The 20,622-nt window shown below is 34.1% G+C and overlaps 1 protein-coding gene across 2 annotated transcripts in view; it reads right to left on the bottom strand.

Moving 5' to 3' along the window:
• Positions 1 to 19,298, bottom strand: part of LOC138333863 (serine/threonine-protein phosphatase 6 regulatory ankyrin repeat subunit C-like) — a 33,478-nt gene extending 14,180 nt beyond the window's left edge. The window contains exons 1-2 of one of the 2 annotated variants that reach the window (XM_069282501.1): positions 18,580 to 19,298; positions 1,834 to 1,952 (exon numbers count right to left, since the gene is read on the bottom strand). In XM_069282501.1, coding sequence (XP_069138602.1) covers positions 1,834 to 1,952; positions 18,580 to 18,890 — 430 coding nt within the window. In that variant the 5' untranslated portion in view covers positions 18,891 to 19,298. The remainder of the gene's footprint in view (positions 1 to 1,833; positions 1,953 to 18,579) is intronic. The other variant, XM_069282500.1, reaches the window with a different exon arrangement.
• Positions 19,299 to 20,622: the final 1,324 nt, after the last annotated feature.

The raw sequence follows: 20,622 nt of genomic DNA, 5'->3' as shown, positions 1-20,622 counted from the left end.
ACATGTCAGATTACCAGATAAAGCCCCAAATGGATACTGAGTAAATTACCCAGCGACTTGTACTATCATTCTCGTCTCAGCTCTGGTCTGGCCCTAACAGAGCACCCTTTGTTTAAATCTTTACTATAATTTTTGTACACCCAAAACTCATTCCGCTGATGTCAGTAAAATGGCTGGAGTTGTTTACTGTGAAAACAATCCATTTGTTTGTTGATGAAACGCTTGAATCACCCGAGTCCTCAGATGAAAGCAGCTTTAAAAGAGAACATCATTTATTCCATAAATATGCATGTTTTACGATAAATGTTTTCATATCCTTGTGTGTAAACATCCACCGCGTCTCTGATTGGTCAACTCCAACATCCCTTGATTCCGATTGCCTTTCAAATTCGGACTACTTTTCATAGCACATTTTCTTTTAAAATTACTGTATACCAGATAGTTGCTTATTTAAAGAATTTTAAAATAACAGAATATTGGCTCTCTATTTAGGCACTATATTTCAACGCGTGACCGTTGTTTATCATATTTATCTAAACTCTCGTTAGTTGATTTTAAAAAATTGTAAAAGACACCCGCTTAAGCTCGCGTCTTTTCAAAATTTGGAACTTAACTAAATCCAGTTTGATAAACATGATAAACAACAGAGATATATCATTGCTATCAAGTTAATTTAGCTGTTTTGTCTATAGAATTAATTCCGTGATTTATTTAAAGCAAATATAATGTCTATTGGATGGAAGCGACTTTTTTTCTTTTTTTTTCGCCTTTTGCTCGGAAGAATATCTTTGCACATACATGTACGAATGATACATACATAATGATACATATTCTTGAGTATTTAGGTCGTCATGAAATTCAAAATTAATTAACATCGCATAAAGTGTGAAAATATAGAAAATGTTTATTAGTATTTTGATCTTCCTGATTTTGCTTCACATGACAAATGAAATGGATTTTAGTGATTTCTATCGTTATACAATGTCTTTGTAGATTGATTACCTTCTTTATTTCTTTTTAATGAACCATTGTGTCGATCATATTTACCTTGAATGTCCTAGTTTACGTGTAACCCTTTTACATATCAACATTTAAATATCCATAAAATTGTCCCTAATTAACATTTAACTGACCTAATTATTTTAATAACCAAATTATTATTTGTTAACTTATGTAATTATTTCAATAATTCAATGTTTAAAAAATGTAAGAGTGTTGTAATATTTAATAGTCTGTTATAAGAAGTTTTCCATTTATACTCGAAAATTAAGAACTAGGACCAAATTATCTTGATTTATTTGGACGTTTGATTTGTTTTTAAATTTTATTTGTCATGTGTGTGTGGGCGTTTGATTTCTTCTTAGGATATATTTGCTTCATATGTTTATATTCTCCATAGCTTCCATAGGCCTAGTGTTTCCTTATTTAACCCAGACACCTTATTTCGTCTTTGCATATTACAGAGTTAGCTCCCTTGCGGGTAGGTATCGATTGTTACGTCATTATTTTGTGAGCGCAATTCACGTCGTTTTCTCCGAAACGTATGACGTTACGCTCACAAACACATAACGTCACAATCAATACGTACCCGCAAGTGCAGATAACTCTGTAATATGCATATTCGGAATAACATATGGCATAATGACATAGATATAGATTGCATTGTATAGTTACGATTAATTCCATCATTGCTATTGTTCAATATTTCAATTTCGCTTGTAACGAGCATTTTCATTGGTTAAAAAAATTTCTTTATCGGCCGATAATGAAAAAAATGGCGTTATCGTTTGTGTTTTAGTCAGTCTAACGACATTGACAAACACACAAATGTACCTGGCTTGTATTTGTTGTACCAGTGTAGCATCTCCTGCCAGCCATCAGGTTTCTCTGTAAGGAGCACTTCCTCTGCTGTTTTCCCATCATTGTTTGTGATAGCTGTGTCTATTCCACATCTGCAACATAAACGGATATTCTTTATATACTTCTTTTGGCGCGATAGACTGTGGTGTACGGGGGTGAACGGGGAAGCAAACTTGGTTGGTTTTTTTTTCAGCAGAAGATATTTCATTAGTTCTATATGGCCCTACTTTTGATCTTCATGGAACTGAGTCTCGTTTATGAATAAGAATGAATGCGAAAATGTATATAATGTAACAACGTTTTACAACATGTTGTGAAAATGGAGATAACGTTGCGCGGTTTCCTTTGAAGTATTTCTGTTCAAATGAAAAGAGCCAATGCACAGATAACGGTTATTATATACTAACCCCGATATGGCCTGGTTGAGAGGGCATTATTGCCTAATAGTATTGTCTCGTGATGTGATAATGCCCTCGACAATAGTGTGAGGCAATGGTGCCCTCACAACCGGGCCATAATAGATAAATATTATAATGTCAAAGATAATAATCGGTTTAAGTGATAACATTTATGTACAATTTTAGTTGTAGTGTGTATTGTGTTGAGGCATGGTGTGACTTTTACTTATTAAAACAATTTCAAATTGTTTAAATTCCATTCTTTATCGGCAAATAGTAATTATATCGGATCGAAATATATCATTATTCACCTGGGTATTAATAACGTTTTACTTCAAATTGACCATTGTCCGTGGAGGTATGTGATGTCCATTTACTGACCACCGCCACACATGGTCAACTGACCATTGGATTCACGCGTGAAAGAGTTTGACGAAGCACTTTCTTTTGTCACGTACACCAAGACTGACCTTCGTACATCTAATCACGTGAACAGATTCAGACATTCCAATATTCCAGACAAAGGTTTTTTTAAGATCATTAGGAAAAGTATTACTAGTGACCTCTCTAAAACAACTAACCGCATATTGACCACGCCCGCGGTGTCCAGGACAGATATAAATGATGCAGCAATGAATAATAAAATCAGATGTTTGCAGCATGTCACTTAAAAAATGCGTCACCAGTTTACACTAAGTGCCACGACTATTGGTGAACTTTAGACTGTGTTCTCTCTGTCAGCCAGGCCGAGCTACTTGTAAAGTTGAAGAAGTATAACGACATCTAACTACACTTTTGCATAGCTATTGATGTTTGTGATATTGAACTTGCATTGGTGGTACGCCTTATATAGCCATTGCTAACATCTTGTGTTATTTTATACTTTTAATTATTATATATTAGTTTTAATTCTATAAAATAAGAATACATGTGTTAATATTAATACACGTATTAAAAAGATGTATTTAATTAAAATAAATGATATTTATAGTATGGTTCAATCATGATGAAGAGGGTGAGTAGGTTAGATCATCTAAGCTTGATAATAAAGCTGATGATGCCACATGAAAGCATGCATGCATGATGACAATGTGTGTAATAAGTTATGTATGAAAGTGTATGTAGTGATTTTTATATAACTGATAATAACAGTAATTCCTGGTATGAATGAGGTGCGTCGAATGGATCCCCTCCTGTGAGAGGGTATAGTTGTGTACGTCCAGTTTTTGGTTTTTGGAAAAAAAAAACAATTTTGATTATCAATTCTTTATTTTGTTTTAATATATATAGCTTCGTCAATTGCATTTATTTTTTATAATTTTACTATATGCACCTAATTCTTGTTGGTCCGGATAGCATCACAAGGCATTATATGAGAAGAAACCGAGAAACCGGAGTAAACGGAGAAAACACATTTATTCGAGTGCGTTACCCGATATCTTTTAAGGTAGATTTCACACCGGCTCCCCACCACCCGATTTTGATCATAAGAATAATACCAATATGAGGGTAGAAGTGAGAGGCTGTTGAGACGAGATGGTGGTAGAAGTGAGATGGCGGTAGAAGTGAGATAGCGGTAGAGACGAGATGGTGGTAGAAGTGAGATAGCGGTTGAGACGAGATGGTGGAGTGATATGGCGGCTGAGACGGGATGACTAAAATGAAATGGTGAGATGGTGGTTGATACATGTACATATACGAGATGTTAGTTGGGATGAGAGGAGAGAGATAAGTTGAGAGCATGCTGGGATGTATGTATAAGAATTGTATTGAAAATGAATGTGTAAAATCCAAGAGTCAAAACGGAAAATATAATACTTGTTTTATATACGCCTGAGACTATATGAATGAGATTAGATACAGGTGTAATAAGCAAATATCTGAGCACAAAAAAAAAGAAAAAAAAATTATAACAAAAAATCATATCATGCAGCCGATGTCTTTCTGGGCCCAGTTTCATGAACATTCCTTAAATCTAAGGAATCTTTTAAATAATTCTCAAATAGGAAAGTGTTACGGATTTTAAGGAAGGCTCATTAATTTAAGATTTTCCTTAGCTTCTGCAATGCTTTCCTATGGAGAATTTTAAGTCAAGGAATTCTTTAAAGTTAAAGAATAATTATAAAACTGGGCCCAGTAATAACATATGTTAAAATTAGTGTTAAAATCTACCGGCTTGTCTGTTTCAAATAGGTGTTATGTAATACCAACAAAATGTCTGTTAATTTTATAATTGAAGTATAGGAGCAAATAAATGCGATTTACAAAGATTGTTATGCTCTCCTCTGTCCAGTTCCTCTAGAACTGAAATGTAGTTAAATGAAGAAAAAAAACCAATTAAATGTTATTTTAACAATCAGCAGGAGTTTGCGCAAAAACGGAAACGAACACAATGAACAATTTAACCCGAAGTATCTTATTAAATTGCAATGTTAATGACTATGTACACAGACACTCCCAAATGTTAATTTATTTGTACGGAGACACTCCCAAATGTTAATAAATTTGTACGGAGATACTTGCAAATGTTAATGAATTTGTACGGCGACACTTCCAAATGCTAATGAATTTGTACAGAGAATAGAACTAGTAGTTGATTAATCGATGATAACCATCATAGGTCAAAGGTCAAATTTGGGCCAAATTAAATAAAAAAACTTTTTTTTTGTCTGTGGTTTGTTTTGTTTCTTGTTTGTTTGTTTGTTGTTTTTTTGGGGGGTGGGGATGGGGTGTTTTTTTTTTTTAATTTTTGTTTGTTTTGTTCATTTTTGTGATTAAATGCGGCTGGTTTGGTGCTTATGTACAGTTATGACTGGGGATGATTTTAATCCCTTTCATATTACACCTTAAGTCTCTGATACCTTCCTTTCCCAATGTTTGCTACTGGTTCTAACCAAGTAATTATGTAACTTTATATACATTCTTGCTCTCTTGTAAACAGGACAATAGGTCCCTCAATATAGTTTAAGACACTTTATTATGTGGGTTCTACCCACACATAATAATCAGCTTCCTTCTTCTATCACACATAAAGGTTAATGCAGTACAGTTCATCTACATGGGAGATTTAGATTACCAAAAAAAAGCGTCCTCCATTTTAGCCTTCAGACATATTGGATTTAATGACATCCGGTTAAAGAAATATTGAGTGTGTATAGAGACTATATAACCAATGGCGCTGTTTGCTGTCAATAAAAACAGACAGCCTCCAACATCAATGTATACCTTGTTCATGTAAGACTGTCCTAGCTTCTAACCTCAGTTACGCCTCACCGGCCATGTGTAAATGAAGGAATACCTGTATGTAAAGTAGACTCTCCTATTAGTGTATACGAGAAAACTGTTTATGTTTTTTTCTTGACGAAACGATGATGCATTTTAATTGCTTTCTTGCTCTCTTGTAAACAGGATAGTATATTTAGCTTCACTTAATCCGGACTGCTAACAAAGTAAAGGAAAACACGGACTGCTAATAAAATAAAGGAAAACACGGACTGCTAACAAAATAAAGGAAAACATGAACTGCTAACAAAATAAAGGAAAACATGGACTGCTAACAAAATAAAGGACAACCTGGAATGCTAACAAAATAAAGGAATATCTTGACTGCTAACAAGATAAAAGAAATCAGGAATGCTAACAAAATAAAGAAAAATCCGGCTAGCTAACAAAATAAAGGACACTCTGGACTGTTAATAAAATAAAGGTCAATCCGGACTGCTAACAAAATAAAAGACAATCTAGACTGCTAACAAAATAAAGCACAATCTAGACTGCTAACAAAATAAAGCACAATCCGGACTGATCACAAGATAAACGATATCGGGACTGTTTACAAAATAAAGGAAATCCAGACTGTTAACAAAATAAAAGAAAATCTGGACTGCTAACAAAATACAGGAAGATCTTGACTGCTAACAAAATACAGGAAGATCTTGACTGCTAACAAAATACAGGAAGATCTTGACTGCTAACAAAATACAGGAAGATCTTGACTGCTAACAAAATACAGGAAGATCTTGACTGCTTACAAAATTAAGGACATGCAAAATAAATGATATGCATGTTGGGGTAGAGTAATGTGCGACGGAGGCGTTCCTTGAACTTCCTTCATTTGTTGTTTAAAATGCATTAGGTATCAAAGCTTCAGAGAACTTGTGTTCCGATGGTCTGATACTCCGTGATTTTAAATTTATCAGTTGATTTATATACACACAAGTCTGACTTTCTCTTGATTTCCTTAATGTTTAAAAAATTTAATGTGATTTATAGATACGAAAAAAACCAAGGCAAATCAACAAAACGTTCTGTGTAGGGCTTTTGAACGAACAAGTTATGACAAATACTGTGTATAGTGTACAATCACTGGATCTACAAGCTACCAAAGGGTAATGTCAAGATCTGATAACAAATAATACACTGTCTATGCTGTAAACAGTTTGCTTTCAAAATGACTGATCTTTATCCCATAGTTGCCTCAATATCACAATACCAGCTATCGAAGATCTGGTTACTTCCGGTTAGAATTATTCAGGTGATAAAAACGATTCAATACATTCTAAGTTGCTGAATTAGCAAAAATGACAAATATGAAAAAATGTATAAAACGCCCATCAGAAACCTGATATTGCCTTACACATAGATTCTTATGATTAAAAGAAGCGTTACATATTTCCTGATGTTCTAACATGATTTGTATACATTTAATAGTATTTTACAGAACGTGAAACATATTAAAGCATAAAAAGATACTAATAATACCTCGCTATACACATCCGGTGAAACAGTTTATTCACATACACGATAAAACGTATTAGAAATATAATTGTTTTTTTGAATGGCAAAATTTCCTTTCGAGGATTTTTTTATAGCTTATTACAAACGTTTAATGCCATCTGAATAAAACTGCTGAAATTCAAAAGAATGAAATAGAACTGTACAAATATAGAAAACATTAATTCTTTTGATGAGTAGATGGATGTGATAAAAATAGACACTTTCCCATCGTTTTATTCTGAGAGTACCAAATACAGTATGCCATAAAATATCTGATATGCATACAGATGATTTATTGACGCTGACAATTGCTATATATCTGACGGTGGGAGTATGACGTTCATGTTAATGTGACACTCTCTGGAAACAATGGTATCACAACATTCCATCCCTGGAACATCTGTCCTTGAGTATTGACTTTTAAGTTTCAGATTTTTGACAATAAGATATATGTTTGATATACAGTTATAAGCTTGCGTCCGTTCGTATGTCTGTCTGCTCATACAATAAAATAGCAAACAACATTAATATGTTAATTGTGAAAAACATCTATTTTTCAATCTCGATTTCTAGATATTATTTTGTCACTTACTAATCAAGATATTATTTTATCGTTGATGAAAAAATAAAACCGTGTTTAGGCAGTTCCGTCATCGTAAAAACTCATTTTTTTTATAAATATGCAAATTTTATTTTACTATATGTACATAAAGAGTAGCAAATGCGCAAGCCATGGTTAATGTCCTTGTGCATATGTTCACAGTGGTGTAACTCTATAGGTATCATACCTGTATATATGCGATACCTGTACAGGTGACACTCAGTCGCACCACAGCTATGTCATGTGTTATCGCTTGTAGATCAGTGAGGCACAGACCAACTGGAAAGGTCTTTCCGTCCAACACTATATATATAGTACAAGTGTAAACACAATTTGTCGCTCCATTTTAGTGTAAATTATTGTAAGTATCAGATAATTAGTTATCATGAGTAAACAAATGTATTGTTAAGATATCAAATCACTGATAAATGCTATTTTTCTCTATTAAAAAAAGAAGACAAATTAGTATTTTTCTTTGGTTACTTACTTTACACCATTGAAAACTTTGAGCTTATAATTTTACTTCAAATCAAAAATATTTAAAGCAATTAATTGCATCCCGAAAAAATCTATGTCAGTGTAATCTATGTGGAATGAAGTACTGATTTGCGCATGCACAAAGAGTAAAATAAATTATTTTATATTATGATTTGTGTTAATTAGACATAAATATACGATTAATCACAAATTATTCTTCATATGATGAGTAGCATTTATGCTTATGCTTTGTCGACGGTGAAGCATTCAGTGTATAATACTTTCAAATCAAGAATGCACAGACAGTCTATCTTTTGTTTAATAACATTGATAGTCTGGCTCTGATCATATTGGGATTATTTTTTAATTATGAAAAGAAAGTTTGAAACTATTTTTGTGAGCTTTAAAAATGATGATTTATAGGTCAAATTGTTTATCAGATTCTTTCAAAGACTCAGGCTGTATGATGAATAACATTAAAAAAAAAACATGACATGAAAAAGTAGGTAAAAATGTTATATTTTCTTCATTTGTTTTCTGCACTATTAAAGGGAACAATTAGCTTAAAAGATAAACATCTAAAATGGCACAAATTACACAAATCAAACTTTTCCAAACAAGAACAAATCACATCCTACTGAGCGCCGGGGACTCGACAAATGGCGATAGTGTCGACTGGTACAAGTCAACAGTCTTGTGAAATCTGAGAAGCCATAATACTCTCATTAGAGAATGGTTGAATAGGCGGGGTGAGGTTCCAGATCGGACATCCTGCTTCACCAGAAAACATCCCAATCCAAATAATATATTTCATTATTGGAAGAAGAAATCGTAATGTCTTATAAATGGATTGAAGATTATTTTGATTTACATACAAATGGATTGTTTGATAAGTATGAACACTCTATAGAGTAATTCAGATCTAACTATTAACCTCGGTTATTTGGGGTTTTCTGATTGGTTTTGTTACATGTGATATTTTTGAAATATTTTAAAAAGTTGCGAACGTTTTCGGATGTGAAAGGACGAATAGTGGTTTGAAAAATGGAGCTCTCGGAGCAAAATCACCAATCAATAGTTGTCACATAGCAACTGCTAATATAGGTGATTAAGATTAAGTTGTAATCTCAATGTAGGGCTTTTGATAGGATGTCGATTCGGAGTTATTTAGCAACAGTGGCTTCCAATGTTTTATACGGAAAGGGGTTGATGAAAATATTTGGAAATACTATATGATGGGACACGTGACAGGGGAGGGGAATGTCGGTGTGATCAGCGGGACAATAATTTGTTGATGTTGATATAGAGATTGTTCAATCATGACACACTGCCAGGTATGACACAGGAGTGTGGTTTCCTTGGCCAGTGGGTGAGGAGACGGGCCACCATGGATGAAGGTGACAACAACTACACTTGCATATCATTGCTATCTATAGTGTAGCCCACACATTGTATATTTTGTTTTTACACAATATGATCTATATGTCCTGTTTAAAGGAAAGAAAATCAATTTCTGAATTGCTATGAAAAATTGAAAACTATAGGTCAAGTTTTTATTACTTTATGTTCCAATAAATGCATGGTTAAGATATACTTTGATGTGATATAGTCCGTTAATTTTTATTCCAAAGATTTTAAAGGATACAGCGAAAGTATCTTGATATGAAATATGATTTGGCTGCGGATATTGAGTTCATTGACGTTTTTGAACCTATGCAAATCACTAACTAATACAAATACACCTTCGTCCACAGCTCATTTACTTGACCATTGTGCTTGCAACAGGTTCTTCTTCTGATATACTTCCATATCCAGAGGGCGGCTTAGAACCAGTAATGGAATCCACGTATTTCTACACTAAAGATTAGCCATACGTATTTATACCTCAAACAAATAATAGCTGTGATCGGGGTAAAACTGAACTGACGAGAGATAGTATTACGTCGCTGAGTGGTCGTACCGTGTAGTTGAGATAGATAGTAGATCTATTTGGAACCCCAGGCAGGTACGTACTATTATGGGCGGTGTCATGGTACGGTGTCAGTGGTAACGGCTAAATCAGATATATTTACAAATGATACTGATGGCACTATGTTATGTAGGTTAACCGGTGCCAAGTCTTACCGGAGTAATAAAAGGTGTGATTACACCGTTGATATATACATGTATATGAATCACACCAACATCGAAAGCAAATTTGTTGAAATGTACATCACCAGAGCATAAATAAGTTGTTAAAACAACAATCCGACCGACAAGCCTTAATACAGAGATACGTCAAAAGAATATTGTTCAAAGGGAAAAGGAAAAAAATATATGACTTATAGTATTTTGTATTTGCATATTACAATGTTATCTGCCCTTGCGTGTTGGTATTGATTATGACGTCATATGTTTGCGAGTGTAACGTCATACTTTTTCGGAGAAAACGACATGAATTGCGCTTACAAAATAATGACGTAACAATTGATACCCACCCACAAGAGAACTAACTCTGTGATATGCAATATATGTTCATTTGAAATGACACTTTCTTGAATGGTTGGTTATATGGTAAACGTGTTGATTTGTGGGAAAAGGTTCACCAGGTAATATCGTAAACGTGTTGATTTCTGGGAGGAGGTTCACCAAGGTATATGGTAAACGTGTTTATTTCTGGGAGGAGGTTCATCTAGGTTTTTGGTTAACGTGTTGATTTGCGGGATGAGGTTCACCTGGGTATATGGTAAATGTGTTTATTTCTGGGAGGAGGTTTACCTAGGTTTATGGTTAATGTGTTGATTTGCGGGATGAGGTTCACCTGGGTATATGGTAAACGTGTTGATTTGTGGGAGGGGGTCCATCAGGTTACAGTGTATATGGTAAATGTTATTTGACATGTTTTGTTCAATTAATTCTAATAGGCCTAGTTATTTAGAAATGATACATGGTGCAATTCTGCAATTTTGTTTCCTCGTGTATTGGCGTTTGTTGGCTATATACACTGTCTAAATATAAAACCAGTAATATCGCAACAATTCTTTCTTGCAAGGCTTTTAAACATGCTATTTAGGACAGCCCAATACTTGGCCTTAACATTATATTTTCCATCAAGTATACAAAACCGGTTAATTAATGTTGTTCAATTCATATTTGATAAATATTTCAACTATTATTAAAAGCCTTATAAAAAACAGTTTACGTTAAATTGTATAATAGTATATTGACCTAATGTCGCCATTGAAATCTGATGCAAGTTGAACGCAGGTTTGTGACTTGCAATTTCTGTGTAAAGTTTGCTTAATCATCGCTCGATTTAATATTCTAAAGACTCTGTACCTCGGCCTATTTTAAGCTCACTGCCTAGTCCTATAACGTTACATTCTATGAGAAAGTGTCATATGTTTAATGCAAAACACTACATACCTAACGGAGAGACATGGTCGCAACATTTACCTTTTCATGACCTCAAGATTATAGATTTCCGTTTAGTTTCAATGAAAATTCCGTTGGTGGTACAATTGCTAATTACATGTATGTATGGTTTAAGTTATATTGTATTTCATGCCATTGACAACAGATGTGCCCGTATTGTATAAGCCATGGAATGCATCATATGCATATGCTTACGAATATATGGGTAAAGTAGTCATCAAACAAATATTAATGATTTCAAGTAAACCCAATGTGCAGGCCTGTGCATCTGTGTAATATGATTAATATGAGTTTTCTTATTATTTTCCGAAGAGCTGGACTTAAATGGTCGGCAATAATGTTTCTTTTTTTAATATACAAATGTCTTTTTTGGTTTTACTAATGCGTGTGTTGTCTCAGCTTTGTCAAATTATTTGTAGATGAGATGGCAAATATCCAAAAATTTAGAACCGCATCCTTACCAAACAAACATGTAAAAACAATAAAATGTTGAACAACAGACATACATGACCAAAAACATTTATATCTATATAGACCGTCGATTCATACAGTAATAACTGTAGTGAAAGAAATAGCTATAATAATAGTTTTTTTCGTTGCAGTAAACTATTTTCGAGATGTGAACTCTAGCAAGCAAAACGAGTGGACCTAAAACCTTTTAATCCACAAGACTGGGTGAACATCATGACGCATATTACACAAGAAAAGTATTCCCTTTGGGAGTAAACAGCGAGATTCTAGGTCGAACAAGGCCCGTGTAACTGGCATGGTATATTGGGCAGACTCATCCCTCATTTACCGGCACATTAGTTTCTCGAAGTTGGTCAGGCAAAGGAAAACGGAAAACCTGTTGTAACAATGGGCATTTCGCTTCAATTGTGATAACCTATAGAGAGGGAACGAATGGAAAAAAGCATTTCAATCAAAGAATCGAAGCTGAAGGAGAAGACATTTATTGTTGTCCACTCATGCGCATAATACACCTACCGGTTGGACAGAGTGATCAGGCATGATCAAAGCAAAGACCACTCCGATGACAAATACACTGTGAGATAACAATGTATACTACGCCCGACCTGGTCTGGTTTGAAATGTAACAGGGCTATATTATTTCTTTGGAGAATTTGCCAAATATGGAAACATTTTTGAACTTAGTAAAAGCAAGGATGCAGATCCCACTTATAAATCCTTGATAGAAGTTTATCAAAACAATAATACAAAAGAGATATTACATTAAAATATTTACAAAATACATTTTTATAATGTATTTAAAAAAAAAACAAGTAGTCGGTGGGGGGGGGGGGGGTAGTCGGGGGGGGGGGGGTGTAAAGAAAGTGTACGATTTTACCATAGTGATCTCAAAAGGACCCTTTACATACTATTAAAGAAAATCATATACAAAATATGTCAAGGAGGCGTAGTTGAGATCACTTGTTGGTTTTTAGTCCACCTGTTCAAAAATCGATCAAAGGTCCCTTTACTGATCCGTTAAGGTATTCGATACTATTTCATTACAACCAACGTCCTTTTGAAAAGTGTCCTCGCTGTTGCTATTATGGAATACACATTGTTGAAGCTATATATGCCGTATGTTTCATACTCATAAATCAAGAAGAGCTTTTAATTAGTAATTCGCCACTGAAGTTACCAACATTTTGATAATAACAACACGTTCAATGCAAAGGTTTTAATTTTACAAGTACAACTAAGAGCTGAAAATGATTTTTGGTAAATATTATCATATTCACATCTACAGCGCAGTCAAATGAGTATAACAGTCGGATCATGAAGCTAACTTGTAGTCTATAATTTCAATTCACATTTTCACAGTGTTAATAGTAATTGTAAAGTGATTTCTGCCGAAATTGTTCCATCTTAACATACAAAATGCATAAAAACAACAATGTTACTTTACATATGTAAATAATTTCTGTGTTGTAACTAACGTTTATAAGACATCACACATGTTTGTCTGTCCATTCGAATGATTTTCACAACTTCATTCTTTAAACCTTTCTTTATGGTTTTCAATACATTAATGAAGAAAAAAAAACAAGACAAAATTTTCGCCAAATTATGACACATATAACTTTAAAATATATTTGCCCTAGATACAAAAGTCCTTGCGATTTGAAATCTAAACGTTACACTATCAATGGATTATGTAACAATTTAAACACAGTATCGACTAATAGTAAAAAATGTGTCCCGATGAAGAACCCTTTTATAAAAGATACAACGTAAGTAATATAACGTTTTCATTTGATGATAAAATATCATCCCAATATAAAAATGTTATCCAAAATTAAATTGACTAAATAGGGGAAATGAATGATCAAATGATAAATTTGAACTTCTTACTTCTAACACACAATGCGAAGTAAGCATGGGTTGTGTCTTATTGCGACACACCATAGTCTATAAAAGTAGCTGTATTAAGGAGTGGGACGACTAGTTTGCCAGTTGGAAGAGAATAATTTGACCGGGTGGGATGCGTTGGTCGATGTCTTTGACAGTGTGTTTCAGTGAGATATCACTATATAAAGGGTAAACGTCCCAATATCACAAGGAGACACAGCACGGATACATTGCAGTCTCCTATATACTGGGAAATGTCCTTAGATGACATTAGTTGTTGAAAGGATATTAAGCTAAATCCACTTATCAACCACCAACCTCAAACCGGAAAGTAAAATACAGTGGCACATTATGGATTCTTATATGAACATATGAAGTTATATGTGTTTTAACTTGGGAAAATTTTTGATATGTTATTTTTGTTTCAGTAATCTATTGAAAACCATAAGGTCAAATGAATTACATGTACGCGGTGAAAATCATTGAAATTGACAGACAAACATGTATGATGCCTTTTAAACATTAGTTACAACACTGAATTTGTGCACTGTACACATCTTGCTCTCTAGGCCTTTTTGTATATTTAGATGGAAACATACCTGCAGAAACCACTTTATAATTACTATTATTAAATAACGTAAAAATGTACAAAAAAAAATAAAATGTAGACCACAACTCGGCTTCATGATCTGACTATTATTATTTTTTGCTGTATTGCCAAAAATCATTTTCAGTTCTTATTTGTACTTGTCGCTTTAAATCCTGTCCTTTGCATTGAAAGTATTGTAATTCTCAAAATATGGGTAAGATATGGTGGTAAATAATATATCAAAAGCTCTTCTTGATAACTGCACATATCAATTTACTATTGTAAGTATAAAAAGGCATATCAAAGTAGATTATAAAAACCGGAAGTCATTACAAAGTAGTACAATTACCCACCTACACTTTAAACTTAGTTGACATTAAAACTGGAGTTTGGGCTAATGGAAAACATTAATATTTACGTAATATACTTGATAATTTTATATAGAAAGAACCTTTAGCATGGCTTTGTGTTGGAGAAATTTCGACGTATTATCAGTATCGGATGGCACAGAGCAGGACATTTTGTTTAAGTTAACATAATGTAAGTACTCATTTGCCATCTTTTTGATTGTTTGGTTTCTTATGGTACTTATAAGTTTCATTGTAAATGTGATGGTCTATCTTTAAAGATGCTCCACTGATGACATTTTTTCTCAATGCAAAACAGAAGCAGACGAATTAGTATTTTTCTTCAGTTACAAAAGTTACTTACTTTACACCATTACCACCATTGAAAAGTTTCAGCTTCTAATTTTACGTGAGATAAAAACCTAAAAAATAATTAATTGCATCCCGAAAAAATTCCGTGAACACTACGTCCTATATGTATATGGAATGCAGTACTGGTTTCGCTTGCACATTTTTTTTTATCTTATTGTTTGTGTTAATCATAAATATTATACACGATTAAACACCACCGGCGGTGGAGCATCTTTAATCATTAACAGATTGTATTTTTTTCAGAAATACATTCCACTAAATTCAATGCTTACATGTATTAACTACCCTAAAAGGTACACTTAAAATAAAATAAAATGCTAAAGACGAAAAGTTATTTTCATTTTTTGTCTGATTTTTGTATTGTGACGAGTTGTTTTTTCGATTCAAATTGTTACTTTATTAGAATGTATTACCCTGCGCAACGATAATGCGCATCAGATAGCGTAAAACAACATTACATCATCAATTAATTTGCATATTATTATAATGTAGAGAGCCATCAGATTTCTCTTTGGCTTCAGCGGATGGTGATATTGAAAAGAATACCGGTTAAAATCTTGATTTTATAAATACCCCCCCCCCCCCCCCCAATTTTCGATGTGAGTTCCATACCGTAATATAAACCGTGGGGGCGATTGTCTATATCTGGGAATCCTGGTTTACATTGCCAATCAAAATAAGAAAAAAAATAAAATAAACATCTATTGATAAGGATTTTGATATATATATAATACATAATATAATCAAGGCAAATATCATTAACCACTGTTACCAGATAGAAAACCATCCATTAGAGTTCTTTAGACCATATTGATAGCGAAATCGCGTACTATACCTGTACTATAGCATGTAAGTTATTTCGATATAACGACGGCTGGCTACAAACACTTGGTACCTTGATGTACAGTGTATCTGTATAGGATAACAGGGCGTAACAAAGAATACCTCTGTTAACTAATTAACATACTTTGTTGCGTGAACCGAGACATTGTTATACCATCAGGCACACCTGTGACGGTTTATATGTACAAATGTACCCACATGCATTATATAATCGCTCATCCGTGGCCAATTAATTCAAAATGCATCGTGTAAAATATATTTTATGATTACGGGAATTACGTTAACGCCTTTCGTCGCCATACGGAAAAGATACAAGGTTGTTTATGGCTAGAAAGCGTTAATATATCAGGCAATATTGTCATGTGTGATCGCTAGACAATGGCTATATATAAGAGATAGCATCAATGTTTCTTTTCCATTGACTTGTAATCCGATCAATGAGATGCATTTCTCTTAAATCAAAAGGTAAAAACATTATTTTAATAACCTATCTAATGCTTCGTTTTATTTCCGTATAGTTCTGTCGATGACGTAACCAGTAGCTTTATAAACTGATGATACCGAAAATAGGTCCAAAATTAATTTCATGTTATGAATACTGGGATGAACACGAAAACGGAAGTACAAACGATTAACTGTGTGGCAAAGGCGTGCTAATCAAACGAATGTGGGTCACAGAGGCATATTATGGCAAATTATGTTTCAGGAAGACGTAGAAATGAAAATTACGATGGTGAATAGAAGATCATGTGCTGGTTGTTGAGATTGATGTGGGTTAATTTACGGGTGTACTGATGAAGTGGTAATAGGGAAACGATTAAAATTTCATTATAATCAGTTGGTATTCACATGGCATCCAGTTGACTTTGAGCAGATTAAGAAGTCATATAATCATTTCTCAGAAATCTGAAGAGTCAAAGCCTATGACAAATAGACACGTGATTCTCAAGAGTGAAATCTGATTTCGGGGGTCAAAAGTATACTCTCAGGGGTCTACTGGAAGTCTTGTTAATTTCCCATACATTTTCTATATAACTGACTCGAGCGTCTCAATGAATGCCGTTGTGTTGCAGTATTTGACTTTTTATATTTCATTCTATACATTGTAGTTTGGAAAAGCGTGGAATGTATGATGTCGGAATTTTGTCATCGTATGATAGTTGCAAAAACAAGTGTACTTAACTGTTTGGTGATAATGGGGAATACTATGTAATGTGCGGATTTAATTAGAGTCAACTGCAATGTTTCCAACCAGAATAAGGAACTATTATCAGCATCTTTGACACATTTACATTGTGATCCATTCATCTTAGCCATAAACTTTATACGAAATCACGAAAATATGCATTTCCTTCGTCTGATTGTTTAGACGCATATGTTATCAATATATGAGTTTTTATATCTGAGAGGGGTCGGGGTGTTTTTTGCTTTGTTGCATTAATTTCAATTCATATTTTACACTCATTTCCATTTTTTTTATATCTTTGAGGTTTTTTTTCCCCGTAGACCAAAAGAATTGTATTAAGAAAGTGGGCTTGCTGAATGCATAAGTTGTTAATGTTTTATTATTATTGTGTATACATGTAATGTTATCTTTGTAATTTGCTATCTATCGTTGTTAGTGGATGTAAAAGTGCAAACAAAAAGAATTTTTAAATGTTACTTCGCGTCTATGAAGAATGTCCTTCCTTTTATGTCTATGACTTCATAAATCCAAAAATATATTGAGAGTAATGCTTAAATAATGATATGATGAGGATGGAAAGAATCGTGAATTGGGTAATTCAAACGAGTGAGCGGTATTCATCAGCTCCAAAATTTCCACCATCTAAAAATTGATTACCAATTAGGAGTCCTAGATAAGACTTGCAGTAAAACTAATTTCAAAATTCTGAAAACGTAGTTTACTAGACAGTATACGTATGATATTAGAACTAAACATCCCTCAACCAGTCACATATAATCCTCCATACCACGGATTTTATTTAATGCAAGGGGCAGCTCAAAGCCAATGTCAAATCAGCTCTCATCAAAATGAAAGATTTCGTGGATGGAAAAGGAATAAATGTGGACTAGATTTCACAATACACAGTGAATTTTCAAACCGAGGTCATAATCAAGCCTCACATTATTTGTGTTCACTGATTGTAAGTATGGCGAAGGTGTCATGGATGACCGGTTTCGCTGTTATTTATGTTATCGTCTGTTGAAAACTGTCTCTAGACGAGAGATATGAACGAGACAACACTAGCCTTAATTATATGTGTATGTCTGATCACTCACTCAATAGTTCGTAAATGTCAATTGTTTTATTCATGGACGACACCGTATACGATCATTTCCTTTTTCTCTCTGTGTACATCAGCTTATCTGGGCGATCCATATTTTCACCTGTGCTTCCCTTTACCTGAGCGTATATATACACAACCACACGAAATACACACGGAACAGAACCGGAGAAAACACTCGTTACTCTTAGTCCGCCATATTTGATGTTTATAAATAAAATGCATTAAAGCTCGTTAGTTGTATTATATGACTTACCTGACGATGGCCATCATAATTCTGTAGGTTCCTTTCTTTCTCATGACAATATGGAGAGCAGTTTCCCCAGCATGGTCCTGGGCATCTATATCTACATCCTTACATACCAACATATAGATGGCTTGAATGGTTTCTGGCGTACAGAACCTCTCTCCGTGCCTCACAAGAAGATGAAGTAAGGATTCTCCTGTCGTTTCATCCTTTAGATTGACATCCTTTCCGCTTTTGAGGTAGTCCCAGAGCGCCTTCATCACTACCTCTGGGGTACCATTTACAATGGTCTTGTACAATTTCGACTTTTTGAAATTCATTATGGCAGCGAGTTTTCTTTCACGTCCAGTGAAATTGCCGTTGAAAACGGTGAAGGAATCACCGTTCGACAACCCTTAAAGGCTGTCTGTTGAAGGAAAAACTAGGAAGGCGATATGAGTTGTGTTCTGCGTTGTTGTGCGGTGAGCAGACGACATCAGATTGACTCGGTAAAATGACAGCCTCTCCGCCAGCCGATCAATGCCTGCACACGGTTGTTTTGATATACTGGTAGTCTTACAGGTGATAGAAGCTTTAATAGCGTTCTAGCGAATTGACTGACTGTAGGTGAAAATCCTGCCCACCCAACCGTAGCTTCGGTAAATACCTTGTGACAACCTTCGTTACGTTGAGAGAGGGAGCTTAAATCGTGTTCTTTTGTTCCGCGTGAGGCGTTTCTTTATACACTTTTATAAGGCCTGCCCTACACAGAAACACAGACGTTATTGTATACGCTGTCTATATGGCAATATAAGGATATAACGGTATTGAGACTCTATATCTGCTAACCTAGCCTTAATGTTACCTGAGTGATTAGTAATACAGGTAAACACTCGCCCGTAATATTTGCGCCTGGTATAAAATGTTTGTTTTTGTTTCATATAACAGTTTTGTTTTTGTTCCTTTTTTTCCGTTCAGTGTTAATTTCAGCATGATTATTATTCGCTTAATATTACTTTTAAAGGCCCGCTATCTTTCCGAAATAAAAAATACAATTTTCTTAATAATATATTTAACATGAGGTTACAACGCTAAACATTGCAAAATTTCTTGCGCCACCAATGTAAATATGTTAAAATTCATTTCGTGTTTTGCTGTCTAGCACGTGCAGTGATAGCCAATTAGCAGTAATATTTAGGACGACAACAGGAAGCGTAATGCGACCCGCATAATGAAAATTAACATTTTATTTATTTTTTTCTTTTTAAATTTCTTTTCAAAGGTGATGATAAGTATAGTATTAACAGTAAGCTAAACACTTTTGCGACTCTACAAATTATCAATCTCGTGTTACTGTCGTTTTGGAAAGTAGTGGACCTTTAATATAGGCATAGAAACAGCTCAATGTGTCTGTCTTTTGTATCGCCGATAGATAATTTTTCAACCCTGTTTGGCTGTAAAAGTTTTCTAGACCAAACTGCATTTTATATATAGTATCATATAAGAAATATTTACAGAGCAGTTTTCATATTTTCCTTTAATATTTGTCGTCCTCGAACGCAATAGTTATTTTCGCATTGTAAGTACATGTTATGATCAAAATCATTAAATTGCTATCATTATTACATTTTATAAAGGGGGTCATGTAAAGACGCTCCATTCGAACACCGCAAAAAAGGGTAATTTTTATCTATTAAAACAAGAGCAGAACAATTAGTTGTTTCTGTTAATAGGACGTAAATCTAAAAGCATCTGTTCCAATTCATTTAAATTTTAGCTTCATCTCTTTGGAGCAAGAGTAGCGTTGGTCATTGTAATTGCTCGTCAACTGGATGGGAAAGTACGATTTGAACAAGAAAGAAGGAAATGTATGGTATTTAAGAATAAAAAAAAAAGAAAGAAAAAAGAGAGATATGAATATTTGGTTATGAGTGTGAATGTTATCGCTATATATCACTGTGTATTACGCCTTACACTGATGACCATTGAAGCGTGACTTAATGCAGTCAGCCATGCACTATAGCCAAGTAGGTTAGAATGACGTCATAATAAGCCAAAACAAAGTTTTCTTCC

The sequence above is a fragment of the Argopecten irradians genome, chromosome 10 (assembly GCF_041381155.1).
Source record: "Argopecten irradians isolate NY chromosome 10, Ai_NY, whole genome shotgun sequence".
Taxonomy (NCBI): domain Eukaryota; kingdom Metazoa; phylum Mollusca; class Bivalvia; order Pectinida; family Pectinidae; genus Argopecten; species Argopecten irradians.
This window is presented reverse-complemented; position numbering and strand designations above follow the sequence as displayed.